The sequence below is a fragment of the Leucoraja erinacea genome, chromosome 9, assembly GCF_028641065.1.
Source record: "Leucoraja erinacea ecotype New England chromosome 9, Leri_hhj_1, whole genome shotgun sequence".
NCBI classification, from domain to species: domain Eukaryota; kingdom Metazoa; phylum Chordata; class Chondrichthyes; order Rajiformes; family Rajidae; genus Leucoraja; species Leucoraja erinaceus.
The window spans coordinates 31,588,824-31,614,875 of NC_073385.1; the positions used below are offsets into that span (position 1 = coordinate 31,588,824).

Genomic DNA, 26,052 nt, shown 5'->3' on the forward strand with positions numbered 1-26,052 from the left:
GACCTATATCCCTCCATTAATTCAATGTTAAACAGAACTTTGTGTCAAAATAGTTGCTGAACCTTATACAACTTTTTTTTGGCTTTGGTGAAAAAAACTCTTGTTCTCATTAGGTTTGAGAAAATTTCTGTTTGGATTTTATATTTAGGCAATCGTAAGGAAGTTAAAATACCCTGTCCTTGAAAATAATTTTTGCCAGGAAATAGTGGTTGGCAGAGGGTCAATCCAAGTTCTGTGCATAATTCCATTGCAGCAGGATTTGTTGAATCGGAGACCACAGATGATGGAAGATGCATTACATGCTTAACATGCACAAAAGGCTTACCCTCTGCTGCCATTTTCTTTGTGGAGCAAATGGAGGAAGACTGGTAGGTCACAGGATAGCCTGGTGAGGTTTTGTGAAGGTGTATCATTATGGCATTGATTGGGGGCTGAAGGAAGATCAAGAGCGGCAGCATCAGAGTCACCATCACAAAAAGCTGACAGAGTAGATTGTGCCAACATCTGTCAGAGGGAGGAAACCTTTTTGTTATATTCACATATAGACTGTGGACTGCACATGGGGGATGGAAGAAAGATCACAGTAGACAAAAATTAATAATTTTAAATTGTCCTGGGTGTGAGTAATTCCAATCGCCTGACTTCATGGGTTTCAGACCTGATCAGACAGGATTCATCTGCTCTGCACCAAGCTCCATATTGATTATTAATGTCTGCGGCCATGTGGCCCTGTGCCGATTATGGGCCACAGTGCAAGATGGAACTTTACGGAGATAGCATCAAAACTTGCATTGCACACTGCAGGATGCCCTGTTGCATGTCCAGGTGCCTAAATACACACCATACTATATTCATGGGGGAATTATAAACAATGTGTAGCTTTTCCAATTCCATTTTATTGCTTAGCACACACAAACCATAAACAATTTGGTAGAATATCTGGAACAGCACATTAAAATATGCATGAAATATTCTGTTTCATAGCAGTAAATTGGAATTATTTATCAAGTTTTGCAAGTAACAGGTTGATGCAGTGCTGGCTCGAAGGGCCGAATGGCCTACGCCTGCACCTATTGTCTATTGTGAATCTTCCTTTCTTGCATAATAATCTGCGATGAATTTCTACTTTCATGTCTTTCCTGGTGTAGCATGAGAATGAGTCTACTCGGGTATTAAAACCAGCTGGTGTGACCAAAATTGTTTCCATCATCAGTATCTTTTATCAACATTGTCTGTGATGCAATGTAAATTTTAAGAGCATAATGTGCAGAGAATGTGATTTTGATAGTCAGTGTATCTTTGGGTTGGAGTTTCAGCTTTGTCTTCAAAAGTGGATAATCTACTCTTTAACAATTGAAATGAATGAATATCAAGCTAAAAGTTGGGGAATTCGCTATGCCGGAATATCTCCAAAATTGTGAGGACAAGAATGTTTAAACTATGTTTACTACTAAATGCACAATCCTTATAATTTTGTCTTTAAATTTTCAGGTTGTAAAGGGTAATGCTGCTTATACACCATCAAGGGATTAAATTGCGTAAAATGATTTGCTTTTATATCTCAATGAGTGTGTTTGTTTCTCTATCCACACTGTAACTGTTGTGAACCTTTTTAACAACCCCTCCAACAGAGATTTCTAGATTGGTGCAATTGCAGGCTGCTTTACAACGTAAACTCACATGAACTAGGGCCTCAGTAAAAACTTCAACAGTTTGTTTCCCAGTGGAATGTTATGGAATGCTAACTTTCAAACCCATCTGTTTGAGAAAGTATTTGAACCAAGAACCCAAGGTGAAAGTGCAGTATGTCGTTTCTGAGCTGTCCATTTTCAAAGTTCTGCCATACCATTGAAAATCCAAATATAAAAAGTAACATAAATTCAAAAAGATGGCAATTGTTGCACATTTTAAACTAGTTTCATAAATCCATATTGTTATTAAGTGAACAATTCAACATAGAACAAGTCAAAATAAATGTTCATACCATCTAATAACAACACTCCAGTTTGACTTCAACAAACCTTTAGGGGGTTTGTCACTTGAAAGAGTAAACTACTGGTTCAATTAAATGTAAGGCAATACTTTGGCATCACTTGTCCAAAGTTGACCTGCGGTTCAATGAAAAATGCAGTGTTCTCGGCAACCAAATTCCCCTTTCTCCATATAAGTTTAGATTCCTTGCAGTGCAAGTAAGTACATTGCGCACATAGTTTAACTAAATTATGGAAAATGTTGTGTTTCTAATTATCTTGTCAGTGTGTCAATCACTTTGCCTACTTGAATCCATTGCGATAATAACATAACTTAGTTATTGAAACTGACTTATGGTATTCTGAATGTGAATATATTCAAATTGTCAAATAGTGGATATTCCTTCTGTTATGCTTCGCAGTGTGTGTGCATCTTCAATCTTCAGACTTTTTTTAAAAAGTGAGGACATTATTTAGCTTGTATAATTGAAAGGTGCAAGAGATTGACATGTAGAACATTCATTATCTACATTTCCTGCTCTCTAGTTTAGAAAAGGAATTTGATTCTAAATTTATTCTTCGAGCCTTAAAGATTTGGTCATTTTACAAGAACAAGTTTTGCCTTTTGCTAAATCAATTTTCACCTTCACCACATTTGGGTTAAATAATGAGAATTTGTCACACATGAAGTCATTTATGAAGTAATTCTGGTAAACATTTTAGTGGTCTTATTTAGGATATCCTAATCAGAATCTTATTTTTGGTTAAACCATTTTTTACTCAAAATGTTGAGAAAATAAAATTGAATCACTTTTTTTCCCCATGAACATTTATTTAGGGTGATGATATAGCACTAATGGAGCAAAAACCAGCAGCTGCACGAGTGATACAAGTTGAAAGTAGAACCAAGGATTTCCGACCAGGTAAGACAATGCATTTTTTAATATATATTAACACCACTTCCGATAGTACTAACAAATAATCTTTTGGTGCACGAAAATGGCATTTAATGCTTCCAAAATTATTGAACAATTTTCAGGTGAGCGTCAAAGACCTGTGATTTATTCATCATCGAGCTTAGAACCAAGCAATTTTACATCTTTTCCATTCCCATATTAAACCTCCATCTGTCTGATGTTTCCCCACAACTCAAGTGGAGTGGGGTTTATTGTCATATGTACGAGTATAATAGGTACAAATACAATGAAAATCTTGCTTACAGCAGCATATTCGGACGGTGGACACAAAATGCTGGAGTAACTCAGTGGGTCAGGCAATATCTCTGGAGAGAAGGAATGGGTGACGTCACCCATTCCTTCTCTACCTTCGATTTAAACCAGCATCTGCAGTTCTTTCCTACACATACTCAGACAACACACACAAAGCAAATGATACTTAAATAATGTATAAAATATAAAAGAAAGAAGATTGCAAAGAACAAGATATTAGCGCAAAAACAGAATCAGAGACAATAAAAGTCCAAGGGGTGGTCCCCAGTATTCCATTGTCAATGTAGAACGAGGGTTGTGCAGATTGGTTGAAGAACCTGAGAGTTGTTGGAAAAAACAAAGAGCTCAAGGAACTCAGCAGGTCAGGCAACATCTGTGGAGGAAATGGACGGATGACGTTTCGAGCCAGGATGATGTTCCGGGTCAGTCTGAAGAAGGGTCCCAACCTGAAACATTGTCTGTCCATTCCCTCCGCAGACGCACCCTACCTTGCTGAGTTTCTCTGGTAGTTTTTCGCTCAAGATTCCAACATCAGCATTCTCTTCTGTCTCCAATTGTAGGAAACTACCTCCTGAGCCTGATGGTTTGGGACTTCAGGCTTCTGAACCTCCTGCTCAATAGCAACAGTGAGAAGGGGGCATGGTCCAGATGGTGGGGATAGATTTAGAGAGTTTAGTTTAGGGATACAGTGTGGGAAACTGGCCCTTCATCCCATCAAGTTCATGCTGACAATCACCTGTACACTATTTCTTTGTTATCCCACTTTCACATTCTGCACACTAGTGGCAATTTACAGAAGTCAATTAACCTACAAACGTGCACCTCTTTGTGGCAAGAAACTGGAGCACTCATAGAAACCTCGGGGGGTCAGGTACAAATTCCGCGCAGACTGCACCTGGGGTCAGGATCAAACGCGGGCATCTAGCACTGCGATGCAGCAGCTCTACCAATGTGCCATCCGAATGATTTATCACCGAATGACCTATCATTTTTTATGATAATGCCAACTTCATAAGACAGTGCCTCATGTAAGTGCTTTCAATGGTGGAGTGGGCTGGGCTTGTGATAGATTGAGCCAAGTCCACCACTCTCTAGAAACATATAAGATTGTTAATTGAAACATATATGATTGTTAAGGGTTTGGACACGCTAGGGGCAGGAAACATGTTCCCGATGATGGGGGAGTCCAGAGCCAGGGGCCACAGTTTAAGAATAAGGAGTAAGCCATTTAGAACGGAGACGAGGAAACACTTTTTTTCTCACAGAGAGTGGTGAGTCTGTGGAATTCTCTGCCTCAGAGGGCGGTGGAGGCAGGTTCTCTGGATACTTTCAAGAGAGAGCTAGATAGGGCTCTTAAAAAAAGCGGAGTCAGGGGATATGGGGAGAAGGCAGGAATAGGGTACTGATTGGGGATGATCATCATGATCACATTGAATGGCGGTGCTGGCTCGAAGGGCCGAATGGCCTACTCCTGCACCTATTGTCTCTGTAGCCTCATGCATTCCTGTGCTTTGGAGTTGCTCTATAAAGCCATGATGTAACCAGTCAGGATACTTTCTACAGTGCATCTGTAGAGGTTTGTTGGCGTGTTCAGAGTACTGAATCTTTTCCAACATCAAAGAAAACAGAGGCGTTGGTGGGCCAAGGATAAGTCAGTATAACACCTGAGATGTTAAAACACCTGCGCTCCCTATTTTTTGCCATAAGAACCAGCCATTGTCATTTGTTTTTTTTCTCTCACAAACCAACCTAATCCCCGTAAAGATTACTGTTAACATGCTGTCTGGTATTTTATATTTTCAGCACTTACCACTCACCACCAATCACTCCTTTTTCTCTGAAGTTCATGAACATGTCATTGCCACCTAATTCACTGCACAACTTACTTCCAAGTCCCTGTGCAAAACCTCGCTGCATGCTTTGCACATGAATGCAGCAGTCTTAATCTAATTAATGAACCTAACGGTTCATTAACCTAACGGTTCATTAATCAGATTGATTAATTAATTTGCTTTCATCTCTGTCCTGTTGGAGGACACAGATGAAAGCAATATTATAAGATTACACTGCATTTGGTTAGACTGCTTTTGGAGATAGGATTTACTCCCATTTGAATGGTCAAATTAGGGACAGCCAGCACAGCATTGGACATGGTAGGTCATGTTTTACTAACTGGATTGAGTTTTTTGAGGAGGTGATGAAGGAGATTGATGAAGTTAAGGCACTGAATGTTATATACATGGATTTTAGTAAGGCTTTTGATAAGGGTCACTGTTGGTAGGCTGATCCAGAAGATTAAGATGTATGGGATTCACAGTAACCTGGTCATATGAATTCAGAACTGGCTTATTTATAGAAGACCGATGGTTGTGGTGGAAGGTAAATATTCTGGATGGAGGTCTGTGACTATTGGAGTTCTGCAGGGATCTGTGCGGGGACACTGCTGTTTTAATATATCCTGTGCTGTTCTGTGTTATAATTCACAGTGGAGGCCAGTAATCTTGAACTTACCAAGCACATAACCCTGAAAATATAATAAGCACATTGGATTATACATACTAAACGCGTTTACAGATGGCTACAAGAACTGTTTTAATAATCTGTCTCTTATGCTTCTTTGCTGCAGGGAATGATCTATGTTGGGCTATGGCCCAACAATTATTAGTTAAATTTATTGTCACGTGTACCGAGGTACAGAGAAAAGCATTTTGTAACCCTGCTATCCAGTCAGTGGAAAGACTATACTTTATTACAATCATGTGTACAGATCAGCGAATGACACTGAATAATTTTGGATATAAACCAATGGTTACTAGTCACTCTGATGCTGCATCCCATATATTAAAGATCGTTGTTGATTAGTAGTGTCCAGGAGGCTAACTGATTGGGAATGGATGCCTCTGCTAACTGCCTAATTTTTCACTCGCTAGCCACAGAGATGTCTTTTCCAATCTAAGTCATTTAAGAAAAAGTGGCTGATTGCTTTTTTTTTCGTTCTTGCTCTAATCTCTTGTACGAAGATCAATTCTGGTGCTGACATCCCCTCACAATCTTAGTTTGTGCAACCAAACTGTGTCGGCTGGAGATTGAGCTGAAACCTTCCTGCGTTTCTATACCTCAAACCATGCCAAAAGGGAATTTAGTCACTGATCCAGTTAGAAGTTCAATCTATATTCAAATAAGAACGCCAGAATTGCAGGTTATTTCACAGTGCTGGGTGAGAGAATCCGTTAACTTCACCTTTGCCTCAGAGCAATATATTGCTGCTGATCATACAGTAAGAATGAGTCGAGTTTTTAATTGTCATATGTACTGACAATGGAATTCTTACTTGCTGCAATTTAACATGCCTATAAATGCAATAACACATGGATAATATATAACTAAAAATACAATAAATTATCTATGCTGCAGATAGCTTGATTAAAATGGAAGAATTTCCCAATTTCTGATGATGATAATAATAATAATAATAATAGCCTAATACCCATATTTTCCTCCTTTTATACATAAAATAATGTTAACCTGCTCAGTTTCACACCCGTTTATTAAGGAATTCCTTAATATTTAAGGCTTATTGATCAATTATGTCTTCAGAGATCTGTTTCTTGGGGTACAATCCTAACAATCTTTAAAATAAGCAGAGAGGGGTAACGGCAGGATAGATGCTTAAAGTTGCTGAGGCCAGTTGAGATTGGAGATGAAAGCAAAAATTCTTAAAGTGTCACTGCCACCACAGTGGATCTGTCAGTATTGCAACTTGCATTCTATGCAGTATACTTGGAATTAGAGTCATAGAGCATGGAAAAGGACCTTCGGCCCAACTTGCCAACACCAACCAACATGTCCCATCCACACTAGTCCCACCTGCCTGTGTTTGGCCCGTATACTTCTAAACCTATCTTATCCATGTACCTGTCTAAATGTTTCTTAAACATTGTGATATTACTTGCCACAACTACCTCCTCTGACAGCTCGTTCCACACACCCATCACCCTTTGTGTAAAAAAAAAACAATTTACCCCTAAGGTTCCTTCTTTCCCCCCCTCATCTTAAACCTATGTTCTTTGGCTCTCGATTCCCCCACTCTGGACAAAAGACCAGATCTATTTACACGATCTATTCTCATGATTTTGTACACCTCTATACGATCACTCCTCATCCTCCTGTGTTCCAAGGAATAGAGTCCGAGCCTGTTCAACCTCTCCCTACAGCTCAGGCCCTCAAGTCCTGGCAATATCTTTGTAAGTATTCTCTCCACCCGTTCCAGCTTAACAACATCTTTCCCATAAACAGGGTGATCAAAACTGAACACAATACTCTAAATGTAGCCTCACCAATGTCTTATATAACTCTAACGTGACCTTCAAACTTCTATACTCAACACTGATTTATGAAGGCTAATGTGCCAAATGTTTTTTTGATCATCCTGTCTATATGCGATGTCATTTTCAAGGAAATATGTACCTGCACTCTTAGACCCTTCTACTCAACAACACTCCCCAGGGCTATACCAATCACTGTATAGGTCCTGCCCATGTTAGACTTCCCAAAATATAACATTTCACACTTTACTGTATTAAGCATTAATGATTCCACCTGCCCAACTGATCAAGAGCCTACTGCAGTGTTTAAGAAGGAACTGCAGATGCTGGAGAATCGAAGGTACACAAAGAAGGGTTTCGGCCCGAAACGTTGCCTATTTCCTTCACTCCATAGATGCTGCTGCACCCGCTGAGTTTCTCCAGCTTTTTTGTGTACCTCCAAGAGCCTACTGCAGTTTGTGACAACCATCTTCGCAATGGCACGACACCACTCACTTTAGTGTCATCTGCAAACTTACTTATCATGCCTTATACTTTCTCATCCAAATCATTGATATTGGATTATGGGGAGAAGGCAGGAGAATGGGGTTGTGAGGGAAAGATAGATCAGCCAGGATTGAATGGGCTGAATGGCCTAATTCTGCTCCGATGACATGAATTTATGGAAACGGGGCCTTTGTCCCAACTCGTCCATGCTGACCAAGATGCCCCAGATAAGCTAGTCCCATTTGCCCGCGTTTGACCCATATCTCTCTAAGCCTTTCCAATCCATGTATTTGTCCTTTAATTCTCTTATTTTCAAATATTTAAGATCAAAAACATGTAACTGTAATCAAATTTTAAATGAGCTATGATCCAATTGAACTGGCCTGAAGGAGTAAAAGGCTTCCTCCTTTCCAATGTTTTTGTTAACTCTCTCAAATTGTCCTGTAGCAATGTTTTGAAACAGCCTCAGTTATTCCAAATTATTACATTTGAGCCCACCATATTTATTGGAAGGTTAAAACTAGTAGAGATAAAATAGGTGGATACTCAGTGGGTTCAATGGAGGGCAGACTTTTCTGTGCTGCAGTTGCTATTCACTGCATTACCACAAGATGGCAGCTGTAGTCAACCATAATTTTGGATTATCACAAAAAATAACCTGAAATTATGGCCAAAGCTGTTTTAAGGTTGTCCACGAGGAAATCTTTTACTTAAATTTTGACACTTTGACAATCCATGGTTTACTCATCAATCAATCAACCAATCAACCTTTATTGTCATCTTGCAAGCAACAGTTGTACAGTGCAAAATGAAAAGACGTTTCCCAGGGAATAGCGGAGCATCGCACATGAAATTTAAAACATTTCACACATAATAACACTAAAAACCATCCAGTCCCTGATGGAACAGTATAAATAGTTAAAAGCAGGTAAAACACAACGTTAAAATACAATAAACCAATCATAAAAATGTCCGGGGCAGCTGATTTGAGTGGCCAGTGCCAGTTATTAAAGTGTCCGTGCCAGCAGCAGAATCAAGTGACTGTGAGTACAGAGTGACTGTTTAGGAGCCTCACAGCCTGTGGTAGGAAGCTGTTTAGCAGTCTTGTAGTCCGGGCTTTGATGCTTCGATATCTCTTGCCTGATGGCAGGAGATCCAGATGTATGTGGAGGGGGTGCAGCTTGTCCTTAGCAATTCTCTGAGCTTTTTTCAGACAGCGGCTCTGGAACAGTTCTTGTACCGAGGGTAGGGAGACGCCAATGATCCTCTCTGCTCCCCTCACTACCCTCTGCAGAGCCTTCCTGTCCGAGCAGTTGCAGGTGGAGTACCACGTATTTATGCAGTGCGTGAGTACAGACTCCACCTGTAGAAAGTCCTGAGGATGTTGGTGGGGAGTGAGGCCTGTTTTAGTTTCCTCAGGAAGTGCAGTCGCTGATGGGCCCGTTTGATGGTCCCAGTGGTGTTCCTGGACCAGGTGAGGCTGTCTGTAATTTGCACACTGAGGAACTTTATGCTCTCCACTCTCTCCACTGTAGTGCCACTGATGTTGAGGGGCGTATGCTTTGGCTGCGCCCTCCTGAAGTCGTCAACCATCTCCTTTGTTTTGTCGACATTTAATTCTAGATTAATTTTGCCGCACCAGTCCACTAGTTGTTTTACTTCCTCTCTGTACATTGGATCATCCTCTCCTCCATCTATTCTTATAGCAAGCTACTTTCTTGTCAGCATATTGTTCCTGCAGGGGAATCTGATGTAAATCATCACATTCCAAAGTACATTCATTGAAACCTCCACGCGATACGATATGATAGAACTTTATTTATCCCAGGAGGTTAATTGGTGTGCCAACCATCATAAAACACAACAAGATACATGAGACATGAAATTAAAGTGACGAGTGGAAAGTCCAGGATTGGGGATGTGTAAAGATTGGGGGGGGGGTCAGTCTACCTCACGATAGAAGGGGTAGATCTATTGTGGATCTATTGTGGCTTTCTGTCCTGCATCTTGGTGGAACCAGTCTGTTGCTGAAGGTGCTCCTCTGGTTGCCCAGTGTGTGTCTGCTGCATTGTCCAAAATGCTCCACAGTTTGAGGATCATCCTCTCCTCCAAGACTATCTCCAGTGAATCCAACTCCGCCCCAGGCCGAAGCAGGCCTTTCTAATGAGCTTGTTAACCCGGCCGCAGCCTTCGCCCTGCTTCACTGTCGTGTGCTGGGGTAGAAGATGGCACTGGCCACCACCGATTGGTAGAACATCTGCAGCATCTTACTGCAGACATTGAAAGAGCGGAGCCTCCTCAGAAAGTACAGATGGCTTTGTCAAATGCCGGTGAACTTAAATTAAGTTTCTTGTTAGCTTTTGTGAATAGAGGATAGATCCTTCCATCAATGTAACAGATTGATAGGTCTAGCCTATGACTTGCCATAATATTGATTTGGGTCTCAGCTATTATCTGAAAAGATTAAGCACCAACAGAAGAGGAAGTAAACATTGGAAGCCTGACTGGTCTCATGGCCCCAGGTATTTTGTACTGGAGTGTATTCAGAAGTGTAGGAGCAAGTATTCTACTTAAATTGTGGTTGGGTAAAAAGGTGATAACCAAATCAAAAGAAAATACACAAAATGATGGATGACAATATTATTTTCTGTACATGCTGTATTTCAAGAGTCAAGAGGCTAATTGTCATTCGTACTGGCATCAGAACAATGAAATTCTTACTTGTTGCAGCTTAACCAACCCATTAATGCAATAAAACACAAAAATATAATATACAATGAAATAATAACTGAAGGTCTAGATAGCCAGAACAGTACAAAACTGAACTCCGTAGTGCAACCAAAAACACAGTCCATGAAAGATCGTAGTTGCTGAGGTGGTGGTTAGTGTTGTGCATTGTTCAAGAGCTGGATCGATGCTGGATCGATGCTTGGGGGAGGGACAAGATGAGAGTTTTATACGTATATAGATTAAATAAGAGTGTGACTAGGGTGGTGTGGGCCTTGGATGACATTAGTTGTATTTTTAAGGCAGCAACTTCTGCAGATCCCTTCGACTGTGGGGATGTCGGTACCTGTGATGGACTGGGTAGTGTCTACCATTAATTCCTGGGCATTTGAGTTACTGAACCACACAATGATGCAACCAGCCACTATGCTCCCTGCTGTATACCTATAGAGGTTTGCTAGAGTATTTGTTAACATACTGAATCTCCTTAGGAATTAAAGGTGATGATGAACTTTCCTTGTGATTGCATCAATGTGCTGGCTCCAGGACAGATCTTCAGAGATCAGCCATGATCATATTGAATGGCGGTGCAGGCTCGAAGGGCCGAATGGCCTACTCCTGCACCTATTTTCTATGTTTCTATGTACAACCAGGAAATTGATGTTGTTGACTCTTTTCAATGCCGTTCCATCAATGAAGCAAGGTTCATGACCTACGGCATTCCCGTCCTGCAGTCAACAATCAGCTCCTGGTCTTGCTAATATTGAGGGCAAGATTGTTGCTCTGGCACGAAACGTTGCCTATTTCCTTCGCTCCATAGATGCTGCCTCACCCGCTGAGTTTCTCCAGCATTAACCTCCTGTTAATTTCCCTCTTGTACTCTGACTCATTACACGTTATTCATCCCATCGTCTGTGATTTTAAAGATCACGTTGGAGCTGTGCCTGGCTGCACAGCCATAAGTGTGAATGGAGCAGGGGACTGACACACAGCCTTGAGGTGCCCCTGTGCTATTGGTTATCGAGGAGGAAGTGTTGTTGCCATTTCGGACTGATTGTTGTCTATTGTTTTAAGTTGCTGATGGTGTCTGTTGCAGAAGGAATGCAGATTACGATGCTGAAAGATTTTTCTGCTTTTCGTTTAAATAGAATCATGATTTTCATTGTTTGCTTGAATGATTGACAGAGAAGGCTTGAGTATTCCTATTGAGAGATTTCCAGACAAGACAACGTGCCTTCAGTACAGAATTATCCATACTGAATAAAAGATTCATATAAAACTCTTCACAATCTCGGGACATCCGGAAATATATTAGCTTTTTGCAGACAATTAAATACTTTTGAAGTGCAGCCGCTGTTGTAATGTAGGAAACCTAGCAAATGTACACAATGATAATGATCTGATCATCTGTTCTGGTGATGTTAATTGAGCATTAAATCTTAGCCAGCACAATGTGAAGAACTAATATGTTTTCCTTGGAAATCGTGGTATCAGATCATTTATGTATACATGTATGGGAGACTGGCAGTCTTGATTGGTACTATATTTGAGGGTAAGCCTAGTTTTTGTGCCCTTGCGGATCATGAAGACACAACCTTTGAACTCAAAAGGTAAAGTACTTCCAATTGAGCCATGGCTTACACTAAAAATAAAGTGTAAGATTGGACTATTTCCATCCATCACAGTGAGTGAGGAATGCTGGGAGCCGCTGTGGTGGATGTTTATGTTAAACCTTATTTTATGTGGCTGTGTGTCTTGTTGCTTTTCACGTAGTATGGCTGTATGGTAACTCAAATTTCACTGTACCTTAATTGGTACATGTGACAATAAACTGACCTTGGCCCTTGAAATTGCGTGCTCATATTCCAAAAGAGGGTTTAAATGGCTTTTCTGGCTTAGAACCTACAGACAAAGAATTAAACAGGAACAGGAGTTGTTTTCTTTCTTATTTCCGGCTTTTTCTGTTTTCTTGTTAGATTTCCAACATTCACGGAATTTTCCATTGCAGCCTTAAGTCAGATATTACCATTTTGCACAATTGGTAAAACCTGACTTTGGTTAAACATTTTAAATTACAAATGAAAACTGAAGCTTTCCACAATATTTATGATTTAAAAAATATGTTGACATTAAGGAAAAAAAATCATTGATTCTGAATCTCCAGATAATGTACAAAAAAAGGAGACGGGCTCTGGAAATCAGGGCTACATAGCTACGACTTTGCTCCTGATCCTACCTCAACACCAGGTAGCTGATTTCGTAGAATCAGTAAACGTGCCTTTATTTCTTCAACTAATCGCTGCTTTTGGCGGGCTGGGACAAACTATTCAATTTGGATTGGAGAACCAAATTGATAACAAACAAATAGATTACCTCATTGCAAATGTTGGTCTTTGGGTGCTTTTTCAACACAGGTGGCCATTCAACCCATCAAATTCATGCTGTGCCCCCCACCAGAGTAATTGTATAATATCCACTCCTCTCTTTATTTCCTCGAGGCTGTGCAACATTTTCTCAGACCCATCAACTCCCTTTTGATATTTTTGCCACTTAACTACACTATCGAGCAATTTAAAGTAACTCACTGGCTTGTTTTTGAAATGTAGACAGAAACTTATTGAGCCTATTGGCTGAAACCCGTGGGAAAGGTGACTCGGAGGAGAAAAAAAAACAATTTTAAACTGAGGAATTTGATTTATAAATTGGCAAATTAGGCAATTTATCAGCCAATATAAGCAAGGCTGCTCTAGGTGAGCGGCAGCGAGGAGCGGCCTTGTGAGAAAAGTCAAGTTTATTTGTCACATACGCATACGGGATGTGCAGTGAAATGAAAAGAGGCAATGCTTGCGGGATTGTGCAAAAAAAACCCCTATAAAACAGCAATTTTAACAGCAACTACAAAACAGCAAAAAAACAGCAATTTTCAAAAGACACAACACAACAGTAAATTGGTATGGTATGTTAGTCCCTGGTGAGATGAGAGTTTACAGTCCTAATGGTCTCTGGGAAGAAACTCCTTCTCATCCTCTCTCTTTTCACAGCATGACAGCAGAGGCATTTGCCTGACCGTGGCAGCTGGAACAGTCCGTTGCTGAACAGTCTATTGCTGGCTTTGGATCTGCACCTTCTGATGTATTGATCCAGCAGAGGTGCGAGTGTAGTTCCCATAGTGCGTTCGGCCGAACGCACTACTCTCTGCAGAGCCTTCTTGTCCTGGGCAGAGTAGTTCCCAAACCAGAGTGTGATGTTTCCGGACAAGATGCTTTCTACAGCCGCTGAGTGGAAGCACTGGAGGATCCTCAGAGACACTCTGAATTTCCTCTGCTGCCTGAGGTGGTAAAGGCGCTGCCTTGCCTTACTCATCAGTGCGGCAGCGTGCGATGTCCATGTCAGATCCTCTGAGATCGATAGATAGATCCTTTATTGTCATTCAGACCTTTCGGATGTGGACTCCCAGGTATTTAAAGCAGCTCGCCCTATCTACGGTATCCCCATTTATCTTCAGTGCCGTATACGTCCTCAGATGTTGTGCCTTCCTAAAGTCCACAATCAGCTCTTTAGTTTTTCTGACATTCAAGAGGAGGCTGTTGTCCTGACAGATCAGCCACCTCTTCCCGGCAGGCCTTCTCATTATTTTTGGTGATCAGGCCCTCCACCACAGTGTCATCAGCAAACTTGATTATAGAGTTGGAGCTGAACTTAGCCACACAGTCATGTGTGTACAGGGAGTACAGTTAGGGGCTGAGGACGCAACCCTGGGGGGATCCTGTGCTCAGGGTGAGGGTCCTTGATGTATTTTCCTCCCATCTTGACTACCTGGGGCCTGGCGGTGAGAAAGTCCAGGACCCAGGCACACAGGGGTGTGTTACGCCCCAATTCCAGCAGCTTCTCGGCCAGTCTGGTGGGGACTATCGTGTTGAAGGCTGAGCTAAAGTAAATGAACAGCATCCTCACATAGCCCCCCTTCTGGTTGTCAAGGTGAGAGAGAGCAGTGTGCAGAACCTGGGAGACCGTATCGTCCGTGGATCTGTTCAGACACTATGAGAATTGTAGCGGGTCCATGTTGCGAGGGAGGAAGGCGCAGATGTGTTTCTTGACCAGCCTCTCGAAGCATTTCATGACTACCGAGGTGAGGGTTACCGGTCGGTAGTCATTCAAACAAGCTGGAGAGGCATTCTTTGGTGTAGGTATAATGATGGATCTTTTCAAGCAGGCAGGGACCATGGACTTGGCCGGGGAGAGGTTGAATATTGTAGTGAGCACCGGAGCTAGCTGAGTAGCACAAGACTTTAGTACTCGCCCAGATATGCCATCTGGGCCTCCTGCTTTCCTCGTGTTCACACGTGTCAGAGCCCTCCTCACGTCGTGCTCGGACAACGAGAATGTGTATCAGCTACAATGCTGAGAACTATATTCTGCACTCTGTACCATTCCCTTTACTCTATCATTTGTACTTGAGTTTGGCTTGATTGTATTTATGTGCAGCATTATCTGATTGGTTAGCATGCAAAACAAAGCTGTTCACTGTGCCTCAGTACACGAGACGATAATAAAACAAAATCCAAATGTAACCTGTAGATGGTTTATGCATGCAACCTATAATGTAGCTACCACAATACCACTAACCACGTCCAGTCATCTCAGTATAACTGTGATATCTTCCCCTTGTTCCTCCCTTGGTTCCAGTACGCCTGAAGACTAGATGCAGTCAGTACTGGGACGTGTTTGACATGTGCCTTTATTAAAGACTAAATAAAGTTAGTGTGTCAGACTGGACTCCTTTACATGGTGTCAGTAAGTTAAACGCGCGCCTCCTGTTTGTCAGGTTTTATTTGCTCCTAGTTTTACTAGTGTTTAATCCCCTATTTACCATGGCATTCTCGTGCCGCAAGCCCTCTCCCCTTGTCTTTGACGCTGACATTGCGGAGCGATGGGCTACTTTCGTGATGGACTACAACCACTTCATCAACATCGTGCACCGAAACGACCCTGATGCGGTCCAAGCCTCACTCCTGCTGAACCTTGCCGGTCCCGATGCTATGAAGCGTGCCCATGCTTTCACTTACAATCCAGCGGTCCTGGATGACAACGACCAGGTCGTCGAGCCGGCAGAATCTGCCAACGACCCGGTATGTCTCTTACGCAAGTTTGTGGCGATTTGTGACTTGCCCTCCAACCGTATATTGGAGCGGGCTAGATTCTTTACAAGGAAACAGCAGCCTGATGAACCTGTTGAATGTTTTATCGCTGACCTGCGCTGCCTTGCTCAGCGGTGCCGTTTCGAGAACATGCGTGATCAGCTCACCAGAGATATTTTGGTCACCGGCATGCTAGATCAGAAGCTACGAGCAGAGCTGCTGCGAAGACTGGATCTCACCCTGACTGAGGCTATGCATGCATGCCGAATAGCTGAGGTGGTTGCCCCGCTACATGGGCAGAGGGGATCTGACAATCGGGCTATTAATCTGACTGGTGTTGCCATGCCCTGTCGCAAGCAAGACAACGTTCATCCTGCACTGTGGCTGACTTATGCCGCTCGGGTCCCGCTTGTCAAGAAGTGCCCCAACTGCAATTATGTCCACTCTATGCAGTCGCAGTGCCCAGCATTTGGTAAAGCTTGTAATTTCTGTAAGAAGATGAACCATTTCTCAGCTGCCTGTCCCTCCCGTGGGAACGTTCCTTCAGCTCCCAGACAAGTTTTAAACGACCTTCAACAAGTTGATAATGAATTTGGTTCCCAGTCTTATGTCGACACTGCCCTCGACTCTGAGTCCAGTATTTCCATGGGAGATGCCAGTGTTTATTCTCTCCTTCATAATCAATCTCGCCTCCCGATCCTTCTGTGCTTGTCACTGTCAACAACAAGTCCTTCACTGCTAAGCTGGACACGGGGGCGAAAGTGAATGTTATGTCAACATCCCTGTTCAGGAAGATAAGAAATAATGAGCTGTTAACTGCTGATCGCTCCATATTGCGTGCTTATGGGGGAGAGGAGCTAAAACCTGTGGGGAGGGCCACCTTCCACTGTGTGCTGAAGAAATCTTCGTGTGACCTGTCGTTTTTCATTCTTGACTGTGACTGTGTGACTCTGTTGAGCAATCAGGCATGTCAGGATCTCTGGCTGGTGTCCTTTGACCGTACTGTCCACGAAGTGCGGGTGATGCTGAATCCACTCTCCGAGTACCCTGACCTCTTCGATGATGATCTGGGTAAGCTGCCCCTTGTATACAAGATCGCAACTGACCCGTCGGTTGTACCAGTGGTCCGTGCTCCACACAGGGTGTCGTTTGCCATGAAGGGCAAGGTCGAAGCCATGCTGAAGAACATGGTTGACATGGGAGTGCTTGAAGCTGTCAGCGAACCCACCGAGTGGGTCTCCACCATGGTCGCCACCATGAAGAAGGGTAAGAGCGAGATACGGGTGTGCATAAACCCCAAAGACTTAAATCTGGCAATAAGGCGCCCTCATTACCCCATGAGGACTTTAGAAGATGTTGCTGCCCAGTTCGGTCAGGCCTGTCCTTGATGCCAGGAGCTGTTCTCTGTCCTTGATGCCAGGAGCTCGTTGCGGATGTCGTTCGGCATCAACTCTGCTAGCGAAGTGTTTCAACGCTCCATGGAGCAACTTTTTGCTGGCCTGCCGTGTGCCATTATCGTGGATGACATCCTGGTTTATGGGAAAGATGCTGCTGAGCACGACCACAACCTCCGACGGATTCTAGACCGCGCTCGCCAGATCAACTTAAAACTTAACCCGTCAAAGTGCAAGTTCCATGTGGCTGAAGTACCCTCCCTATGTTGGCCACATCTTCACAGCCCACGGGCTGAAACCTGATCCGCAGAAGACCAACGCTATCTCCGAGTTGCCTGACCCGACCGACGTGACCAGCCTGCAGCGTTTCCTGGGCATGGTCAACTATTTGGGAAAGTTCATCCCCGACCTCAGCGATTTGAGCGCACCCCTGAGGCAACTGACGAAAAAAGACATTGCCTGGTCCTGGTTTCCCCAACACCAGCAGGCTTTCGACCTTCTCAAAACAAAGCTGATTAGCACACCGACCAAGTTTTTCGATCTGCAACGTCCAATTGTAGTTACGTGTGATGCTTCCCGCTTCGGACTCGGTGCTGCCTGCCTGCAAGTCCATGATGACTGCTCGCTGCAGCCCATTTCTTATGCCTCGCGTACCATGACAGACACTGAGCAGCGCTATGCACAAATCTAGAAGGAGCTTCTTGCGGTTGTATTCGCCTGCTCCAAGTTCAAGGACTTCCTTTTCGGTACCAGGTTCACCGTCGAGACGGATCATCAACCCTTGGTGACCATCCTCAATAAGCCTATCCACATCGCTCCAGCTAGACTCCAGCGCATGATGTTACAGCTCCAGCGGTTCGACTTTCTGATCGTGTACAAAAGGGGCACCGAGATGCATGTGGCCGACGCGCTGTCCCGGGCCCCCCGGTCCTCCTGTGACAGGCACCCCTACGAGCAGGAGGATCTGCAGGTACTAAATGTCAACTTTGTTCTCCTTCTCCCCCGTCTCCTCCTCCTGGATCACCTGTGCCGGTTGGGTCACCTTCCGCAATTCCGGTTGGGTCTCCACCGACTTTCTCCTTCCCGGCTGCTACTGCTCCACCTCCTCTTCTTTCTGGTGGGGAGGATGATGGTGCTATACGCACACACTCGGGTCGGGTTGTCAAACCTCCTGTCCGCTACGGTGATTTCGTTTAAATTTGCATGTGTTGTATAATCACACTGCCACTGTTATAACTTCAATTTTAGATTTCTAAGGGAAAGGATGTAGATGGTTTATGCATGCAGCCTATAATGTAGCTACCTCAATACCACTAACCACGCCCAGTCATCTCAGTATAACTGTGATATCTTCCCCTTGCTCCTCCCTTGGTTCCAGTACGCCTGAAGACTAGATGCAGTCAGTACTGGGATGTGTTTGACATGTGCCTTTATTAAAGACTCAGTAAAGTTACAGTGTGTCAGACTGGACTCCTTTACATAACCTTTTAACCTAAATCTAAACTTAAACTTTATGAGTAGAGGGAAACACTGTTAATGTTTAAGCTTGATAAAATTTCTTAAGATTACCTTGTTCTAATCTGATTTAATTTAATGAGCATCTGCAACCGTGCAGTCTGAAGAAAGGTCTCAAAACGTCATCCATTCCTTCTTTCCAGAGATGCTGCCTTCCCGCTGAGTTACTCCAGCTTTTTGTATCTATCTTTGCATCTCTACAAAAACAAATGAATGAACTAACTTAAAATTATAGTTTTATGCTGATGTGATACCACATTATTGATTGCAAATTTCAAATTGTGCCATTTTTCCTTGAGCCAGTAAACATTTTTTTCCGAATGGTATCTATTATGGTCAGGTATGTAGCAGATGATTGTGAAATGTTCATGGCTAGTAGTTTTAGCATTACCTTTAAATGCTGATTTGCTAAAAAGCCATCAAATTTCATGAAAGTATTTTGGAGTTAGCATTATATCTATCATGGTGGCAATGTTGTGCTTCACTGGATTGTGACAGGATATTTGGTATTGCTTAAACTGATATCTCACAAACCTTTATCTTATAATCTTTGCATTTATTCTATGAAAACGATTGGACAATGTCACCTGTACTGTGTCAGATGCTTCTAATTTAGTTAGAAATTCTTGCAAATTAGAATTGTGCAGCCTTAAGGATTTTAAAATTTTGTTCTCATCCTCTGAGCCGTGGTAATTATTTATTTAACAAATGGACCAAAGACATATTGCTGAATGTGAGAACTCTCGGCAGTATCCTGCTTTAAACTCTGGTGTCTTCTTCACAACACCTGTATATATTATCTACTGTACATTAATAGAGAGATTGTAAAGCCCATACCAAATGCTGAGAGGGGTTTATACTGACATTAACAAATTCACAATCCACAGGAATAGAAATTACTTTTGTTGGAAGTAGTTGGAATTGATACTGTTCTTGTCCTTTTTTGATTGACCAAGTTTGTGAGCTAGTCATGTGAATGACTTGATTGTTTCTTTGCATTGGCTTCATCTAAGCCCCATCTGTTTTACATCGGTTAGGCTTCACAGCCAAACACACTGCCTTCCCTCAATCCTGACACTTGTAGACCCCTCTAATATCAAAGTAAGCACAAAAGAGCAGTCTGGATTGGCTGTACAGTTGTGCTTTACAGCTTGGAACTATTACCAGAAAACAAGCAACATGGAACTTGAACCAGCGCTTATTCGCATCAGCTCCATATGTGCTGTGAACTGTTCCGTCAACAGGTTTGAGATTAAACACGATACATGTGGATCAACATAAAATTGTGAAATAACCATATTTTGATTCGTAACCATAAGAGCTGTGGTTCAATGTGTTTCTATAATAATTGTTACTACCTTCTTATTTGCCACTTTTTGCATTTATCAGACTGGTATCTTCAGAGTACAGTACACAACCAGGCTACAATGTCTTGCTGATTCCTTGCAACCCAACAACAAAATAAAATCTCATGTATTTAGATAATTGAGCACAGCGTGTGAGAGCATGTGATTAACTTTTCAGGACGTAACATTGACATTACATTGACAATTATATTCATGCTCCTTCAGAACTCAAATATGTCAGCACTTTTTCTGCCTGATTTTCACCCTGGTCTTACCTTTACACGATCCATCTCTGACTCTTCCCTTTCTGGGTTTTTCTGGCTTGTCAAAATTCGTGAGAAAGAATTCATTGCAAGCTCAAAAACTCCCACAGCAAATTGTTACTACTACCCCCCCCCCCCCCCCCCCCCCCCCCCCCCCCCCCCCCCAGGATTATCTTACATGTTAATGACCTGGAGCTTAACAGCATAGCATTTGCGATGATATAGATGAGTTGTCAGCACTGATAGCGACCTATGTGCAAGATCTAATAGCTATTAGAGAGACTGATTTGCAGGGTGACCAGAACTGCATGCTCAGTTCAGATTATGCAATGCTCCTAATGTACAGGCCAAAAGGGAAAGGAGGTGAGGTAGCATTATTAACCAGGGAAGGTGTCACAGTGGTGTTGAGTCATGGTAATGTAGAATCAATTTGGGTTGAAAATCATGAATAGCAGGGGAAAGAAAACACAGGCAGGAGATGTCCAAATGCCCTCAAAATGTGATCTTGCCATAGGGCGAGGCACAGTGGGGAAATATGTAGGGCATGAGAGGGAACTGCAATGAGCATCAGAGATTTTAATCCACATATTGATTGGATGAATCAAATTGGCAAAGGTATAATTGAAGAAAAAATTGTGGAATGTATCAGGGATTGCTTCTGAGAATGGTACATAACGAAACCTACTTTGGAACAGGCTAATTTAGATTTGGTCATGAGTAATGAGGAAGGACTAATAAGACATCTCGTGGATAAACATCCCCTAGGAAATAATTAGCACAATATGATGGAACACCCAAGTCAGTTTGACGATGGGCAATTATGGAATGAAAGTGGAATTGGCTCGGGTGGACTGGGGAAATAAGATAAGGGACAGTTCAGTTAATGAACAATGGCATATTTTCTAAGAGCTGGTCCATAACACTCAGCAAGAATTGACCTCAATTAGTAAGAGGGATCCCACAAGAAAGATGAACAATCTGTGGTTAATAAAGAAGATTATGGATAATGTTAAATGAAAGAGTAAGGTATACAATTGGAAAGGGCTGGTGGTCAGCCAGAGCACTGGAAAGTTGTTAGGATTTAGCAGCGAAAGACTAAAAAGTTCAAAAGAATGAAAACAATTGACTGAGAGAAAACTGGAATGTAATAGTAAGACAGGTATTCGGAGTTTCTTCGGATATAAAAATAGGATGGAGGCAGATATGGTTAATGTTGGACTCTAAAGAACAAGGCTGGTGAATTAAAACAGCAAGTAAAGAAATAACACATGCACTATATCAATTTTTGTATCAGTCTTTACCGTGGAGGATACGGCAAATGACCTGAGATAACAGGTGGACTACTTTCACATAGCATGGAGAAACGTAAAGATTCCAATCTCTCACAGGGCTAAAGGCAGACTAATCTTTGGGACTCGATAGCTTGCACCTAACTGTTTTAAAGGAAATGACTGCAGGACCCATTGGGAATGAAATTTGCTAAATTCCAGGAGAATACCAGAAGATTGTAAAGCAGCCAATGTGATCCCTTTGTTCAAACAGGAAGGAAGACAGAAGCTGGGAATGAGCATCTAATGTTGGCAAGCGCTACAGTCAATAAAGAGAGGGGAAATAAGGAATCATTTAGGAAAACTGAATATATGTGTATCTACACATAACTAAAGCTCTGATCTTGTTATCTTCCGGTTTGCACTGTCCTTCAATTTGCACAAAAACGGTTTGCGATAGCGCTGCGATTTTTTGCCAGCTTACTCACCATTCTCTTGTGCCGTTTCGTTCCGATTGGTGGTCTAATGTAAAAGGTAGTGAGGTTTAAAAATCTTAAAAACCACATGTGCGCAGATCCACCAGCCCCCACCTGATGCCACGCTGTCCCCAGCTACAGGACGCTCTTCCACCCCCCACCAGCCCCAGCCTGAAGCCGTCCCCATCCCCAGCTGCAGGTTGCTCCACACCGGTCCCCGCCTGAAGCTGGTGTGGAGTGGCAGCGACAGGCCACGGCCAGCGGTAGGCCACAACAGCGATAGGCCACGGTAGCCCCTGCCTGAAGCCGTCCCCGTACCCCGGCTGCAGGAAGCTGCCCCCTACCCCACCGGCACCCGACAGCCCCCGTCTGAAGCCGTCCCACCGGTCCCCACCTGAAGCCGGCGGGGAGTGGCAGGGGTAGGCAGCGGCAGGCAACGGCAGCGGCATGCCATGGCCACGCTCCCCCCCCCTTCCCACCAGCCATCGACAGGCTCCGCCTGAAGCCATTCCTCACCCCAGCTGCTGGATGCTTCTCCATCGCCTACCGGCCCCCCTATAGCCCCCGCCTGAAGCCGTGCCACTCCCCCAGCTGCAGGACGCTTGTTATTCCCAGATCCCTGAATTTTGTTATTCCCAGATCCCTCTGTTCAACTGCATTCTTCAATTCCCTACCATTTACCATGTACTTCCTATTTTGATTTGTCCTGCCAAGGTGTAGCACCGCACATTTATCAGCATTAAACTCCATCTGCCATCTTTCAGCCCATTCTTCCAAATGGCCTAAATCACTCTGTAGACTTTGGAAATCATCTTCATTATCCACAACACCCCCTATCTTGGTATCATCTGCATACTTACTAATCCAATTTACCACACCTTCATCCAGATCATTGATGTGCATGACAAACAACAAAAGACCCAACACAGATCCCTGAGGCACCCCACTAGTCACCTGCCTCCAACCCGACAAACAGCCATCCACCATTACCCTCTGGCGTCTCCCATTCAGCCACTGTTGAATCCATCTTGCTACTCCTGCATTTATACCCAACAGTTGAACCTTCTTAACCAACCTTCCATGAGGAACCTTGTCAAAGGCCTTACTAAAGTCCATATAGACAACATCCACTGCTTTACCCTCGTCAATTTCCCTAGTAACCTCCTCAAAAAATTCAAGAAAATTAGTCAAACATGACCTTCCAGGCACAAATCCATGTTGACTGTTCCTAATCAGACCCTGTTTATCCAGATGCTTATATATATTATCTCTAAGTATCTTTTCCATTAATTTGCCCACCACTGAAGTCAAACTAACAGGTCTATAATTGCTAGGTTTACTCTTAGAACCCTTTTTAAACAATGGAACAACATGCGCAGTACGCCAATCCTCGGGGACTATTCCTGTTTCTAATGACATTTGAAATATTTCTGTCATAGCCCCAGCTATTTCTACACTAACTTCCCTCAATGTCCTAGGGAATATCCTGTCAGGACCTGGAGACTTATCCACTTTTATATTTTTCAAAAGTGTTAATGCTGTTGCACTTTTCACTTGCAGATGTGTAAAATGAGCTGTGTGTTTCTTCAATATTGTTGCAGGTATCTACCAGCATTCCCTGCCGCTGTAATAAGTGGAGGATGATTGACTGTTACTTTTATCTCAGGCACAGGACTGTAGCTGGGCATTACATATATTGACAGTTAAGAGTTAAATGGAGAGTGGGAGGAAATTGGATAAGGATGAGAAAAGAACAGCAATACCAAAAAAAACAAATATGAGCGCTGTGATTCAGTGGGGCTTAATAAAACACTGCTACTAACCTTGGGAAAGCAGAAGTTGGCAGGTCTAAAATAAAAGTGATTATAATTGAGGTTTAAATCTAGGCTTGCTGTAATCTTCTTGATCATACAGTGCGTGCTTGCATTTGTAAAATATTATGGAGTGAGCTAACTATTAATTTGCAGAGATCCCATTGCAATGCACAAGATAACTTGCAGTGCACTGGTGTTGTCCAGTCTGTCCACATTGGCGTCATCTTCTATTTCTATTGCTCTTGACCTCCATGGCTCTCTCTTTGTCCTGCTTTTTCTCTCGGTGCTTATTCTGCCCTTTGATTTCATTGTTTTCCCTTCCCAGTGTCTGCTTTGATTACGTGGAAGCCATTGCAGAGGTGGCATGCTTTTCATATTTTCTTCTTGAAATTTATATAACGCATTTGCATTTTTGTACATTATTCCTCCATTTTATTTCATTAAATTTTTCTTCAAATGTAGCAGATGTTACGCATTTTTGGCAAAGCACAGCACGAGAGCCCGTAGAGAGGCAGCAGCCAAGGCAGCTTTTATAGCTTTTGAGGCTCAAAGTGGAAAGTCAGGAAAAAGACTATAAAAGGTATCTGGAGCAGGGCCAAAAATACAGAAGGCAATGAGAGGTATTCTAAGAAGCAGGCAGGAAAGCCTTGGGCTACAAATTGAACCTAAAATCCTTTGCATGCAGTCATGATGCTGTACAGACCCCAGTGTGTTCATTGTTTAGTTTTGCCTACAAAATACCAATGCAAAATGTATACTGTGGCCCTAACTGCTCTTTCTCCTCATGGATATAAAGTATGTGAATGTTTGGGGTTATCACTAGACATGGATTTGGCCAGGAATATATTATTAAATCAAGCCCAAGATATATCAGTGTTTTTTTAACTCGTTGAACAGTATAATTCTTCATTATTTCAACACCAGTTGGTTCGATTTATTAGCAATGCATTTTCCTTGTGGGCATATTTTCACTTAGCTGTTTTACAAGTATTCAGCCAAATCAGGAGCAGTATTGTTGACAGCCTGGCTTTACTGGCAGAAAAAGTTTTCTTTTTGAAGATGGATAGATAGATAAATACTTTATTAATCCCTTTTTCAGGGAAATTCAGATGTCCTTGCAGCACACTAATAAAAATACAACATGACATTAAAGAAGAAATTTAACATTAAAACATGTTAAACATAGAAACGTACAAAAGTGTAAACAGAAAGTGCCTAAAATGCCCAGCAGGGCAGGCAGCATCTATGGAGACAGCGAGAGCATTTCAGGTCAATCAAGCTTTGGAGTCAGTCATAGAGTCACACAGTGTGGAAACAGACCCTTTTGGCCTAACTTGCCCACACTGATCAACATGTCCCATCTACACTGGTCCCACTTGCCTGTGTTTGACCGTTATCCCTCTAAATCTGCCCTATCAAAATTGCTTCTTAATCATTGCGGTAATCCCTGCTTCAACGACCTCCTCTGGCAGCTCATTCCATACACCCACCACCCTTTGTGTGAGAAATGGTCCCTATTCAGACAGATCAATAAATTGGTAGATGACACAGATTAGTGAAGTTGTTGACTGTGCGGGGAGCAGTCTTAGGCTATAGAGTGATATTGATGTGTTGATGAAATGGGCTGAGAAATGGCAGATGGAATTTAATGCAGATAAAAGTGGGATGTATGTTTACAAACTCTGCTCAATATGTAATCATTCAACTTGTGCATGTTTTCACCAACTCTGTTTTTCTAATCTTCTCCTTGTCGTCTTGACATTATAGATGTTCAATCTTTTAGCCCAAGTGCCAGGTTTCACAGTCCAAATCTAACTGACAAATGCACAGCCAATGCTTTGATGCTATCTGGATTAATGGCAGCTCATGTGAACCACTGGGAAAACCATGGGTTGATTTATAGACAATAGGTGCAGGAGTAGGCCATTCGGCCCTTCGAGCCAGCTGATCATCCCCAAACAGTACCCTGTTCCTGCCTTCTCCCCATATCCCCTGACTACGCTATCTTTAAGAGCCCTATCTAGCTCTCTCTTGAAAGTATCCAGAGAACCGGCCTCCACCTCCCTCTGACGCAGAATTTATTGATATTTATGTACAAACC

General features: G+C 42.7%; 1 protein-coding gene across 3 annotated transcripts in view; it reads left to right on the top strand.

Moving 5' to 3' along the window:
* kiaa0586 (KIAA0586 ortholog) overlaps positions 1 to 26,052 on the top strand; it is a 378,726-nt gene that overhangs the window by 346,177 nt on the left and 6,497 nt on the right. For all 3 annotated transcript variants that reach the window (XM_055640495.1, XM_055640493.1, XM_055640494.1), the window contains one exon: positions 2,809 to 2,893. In XM_055640495.1, coding sequence (XP_055496470.1) covers positions 2,809 to 2,893 — 85 coding nt within the window. The remainder of the gene's footprint in view (positions 1 to 2,808; positions 2,894 to 26,052) is intronic.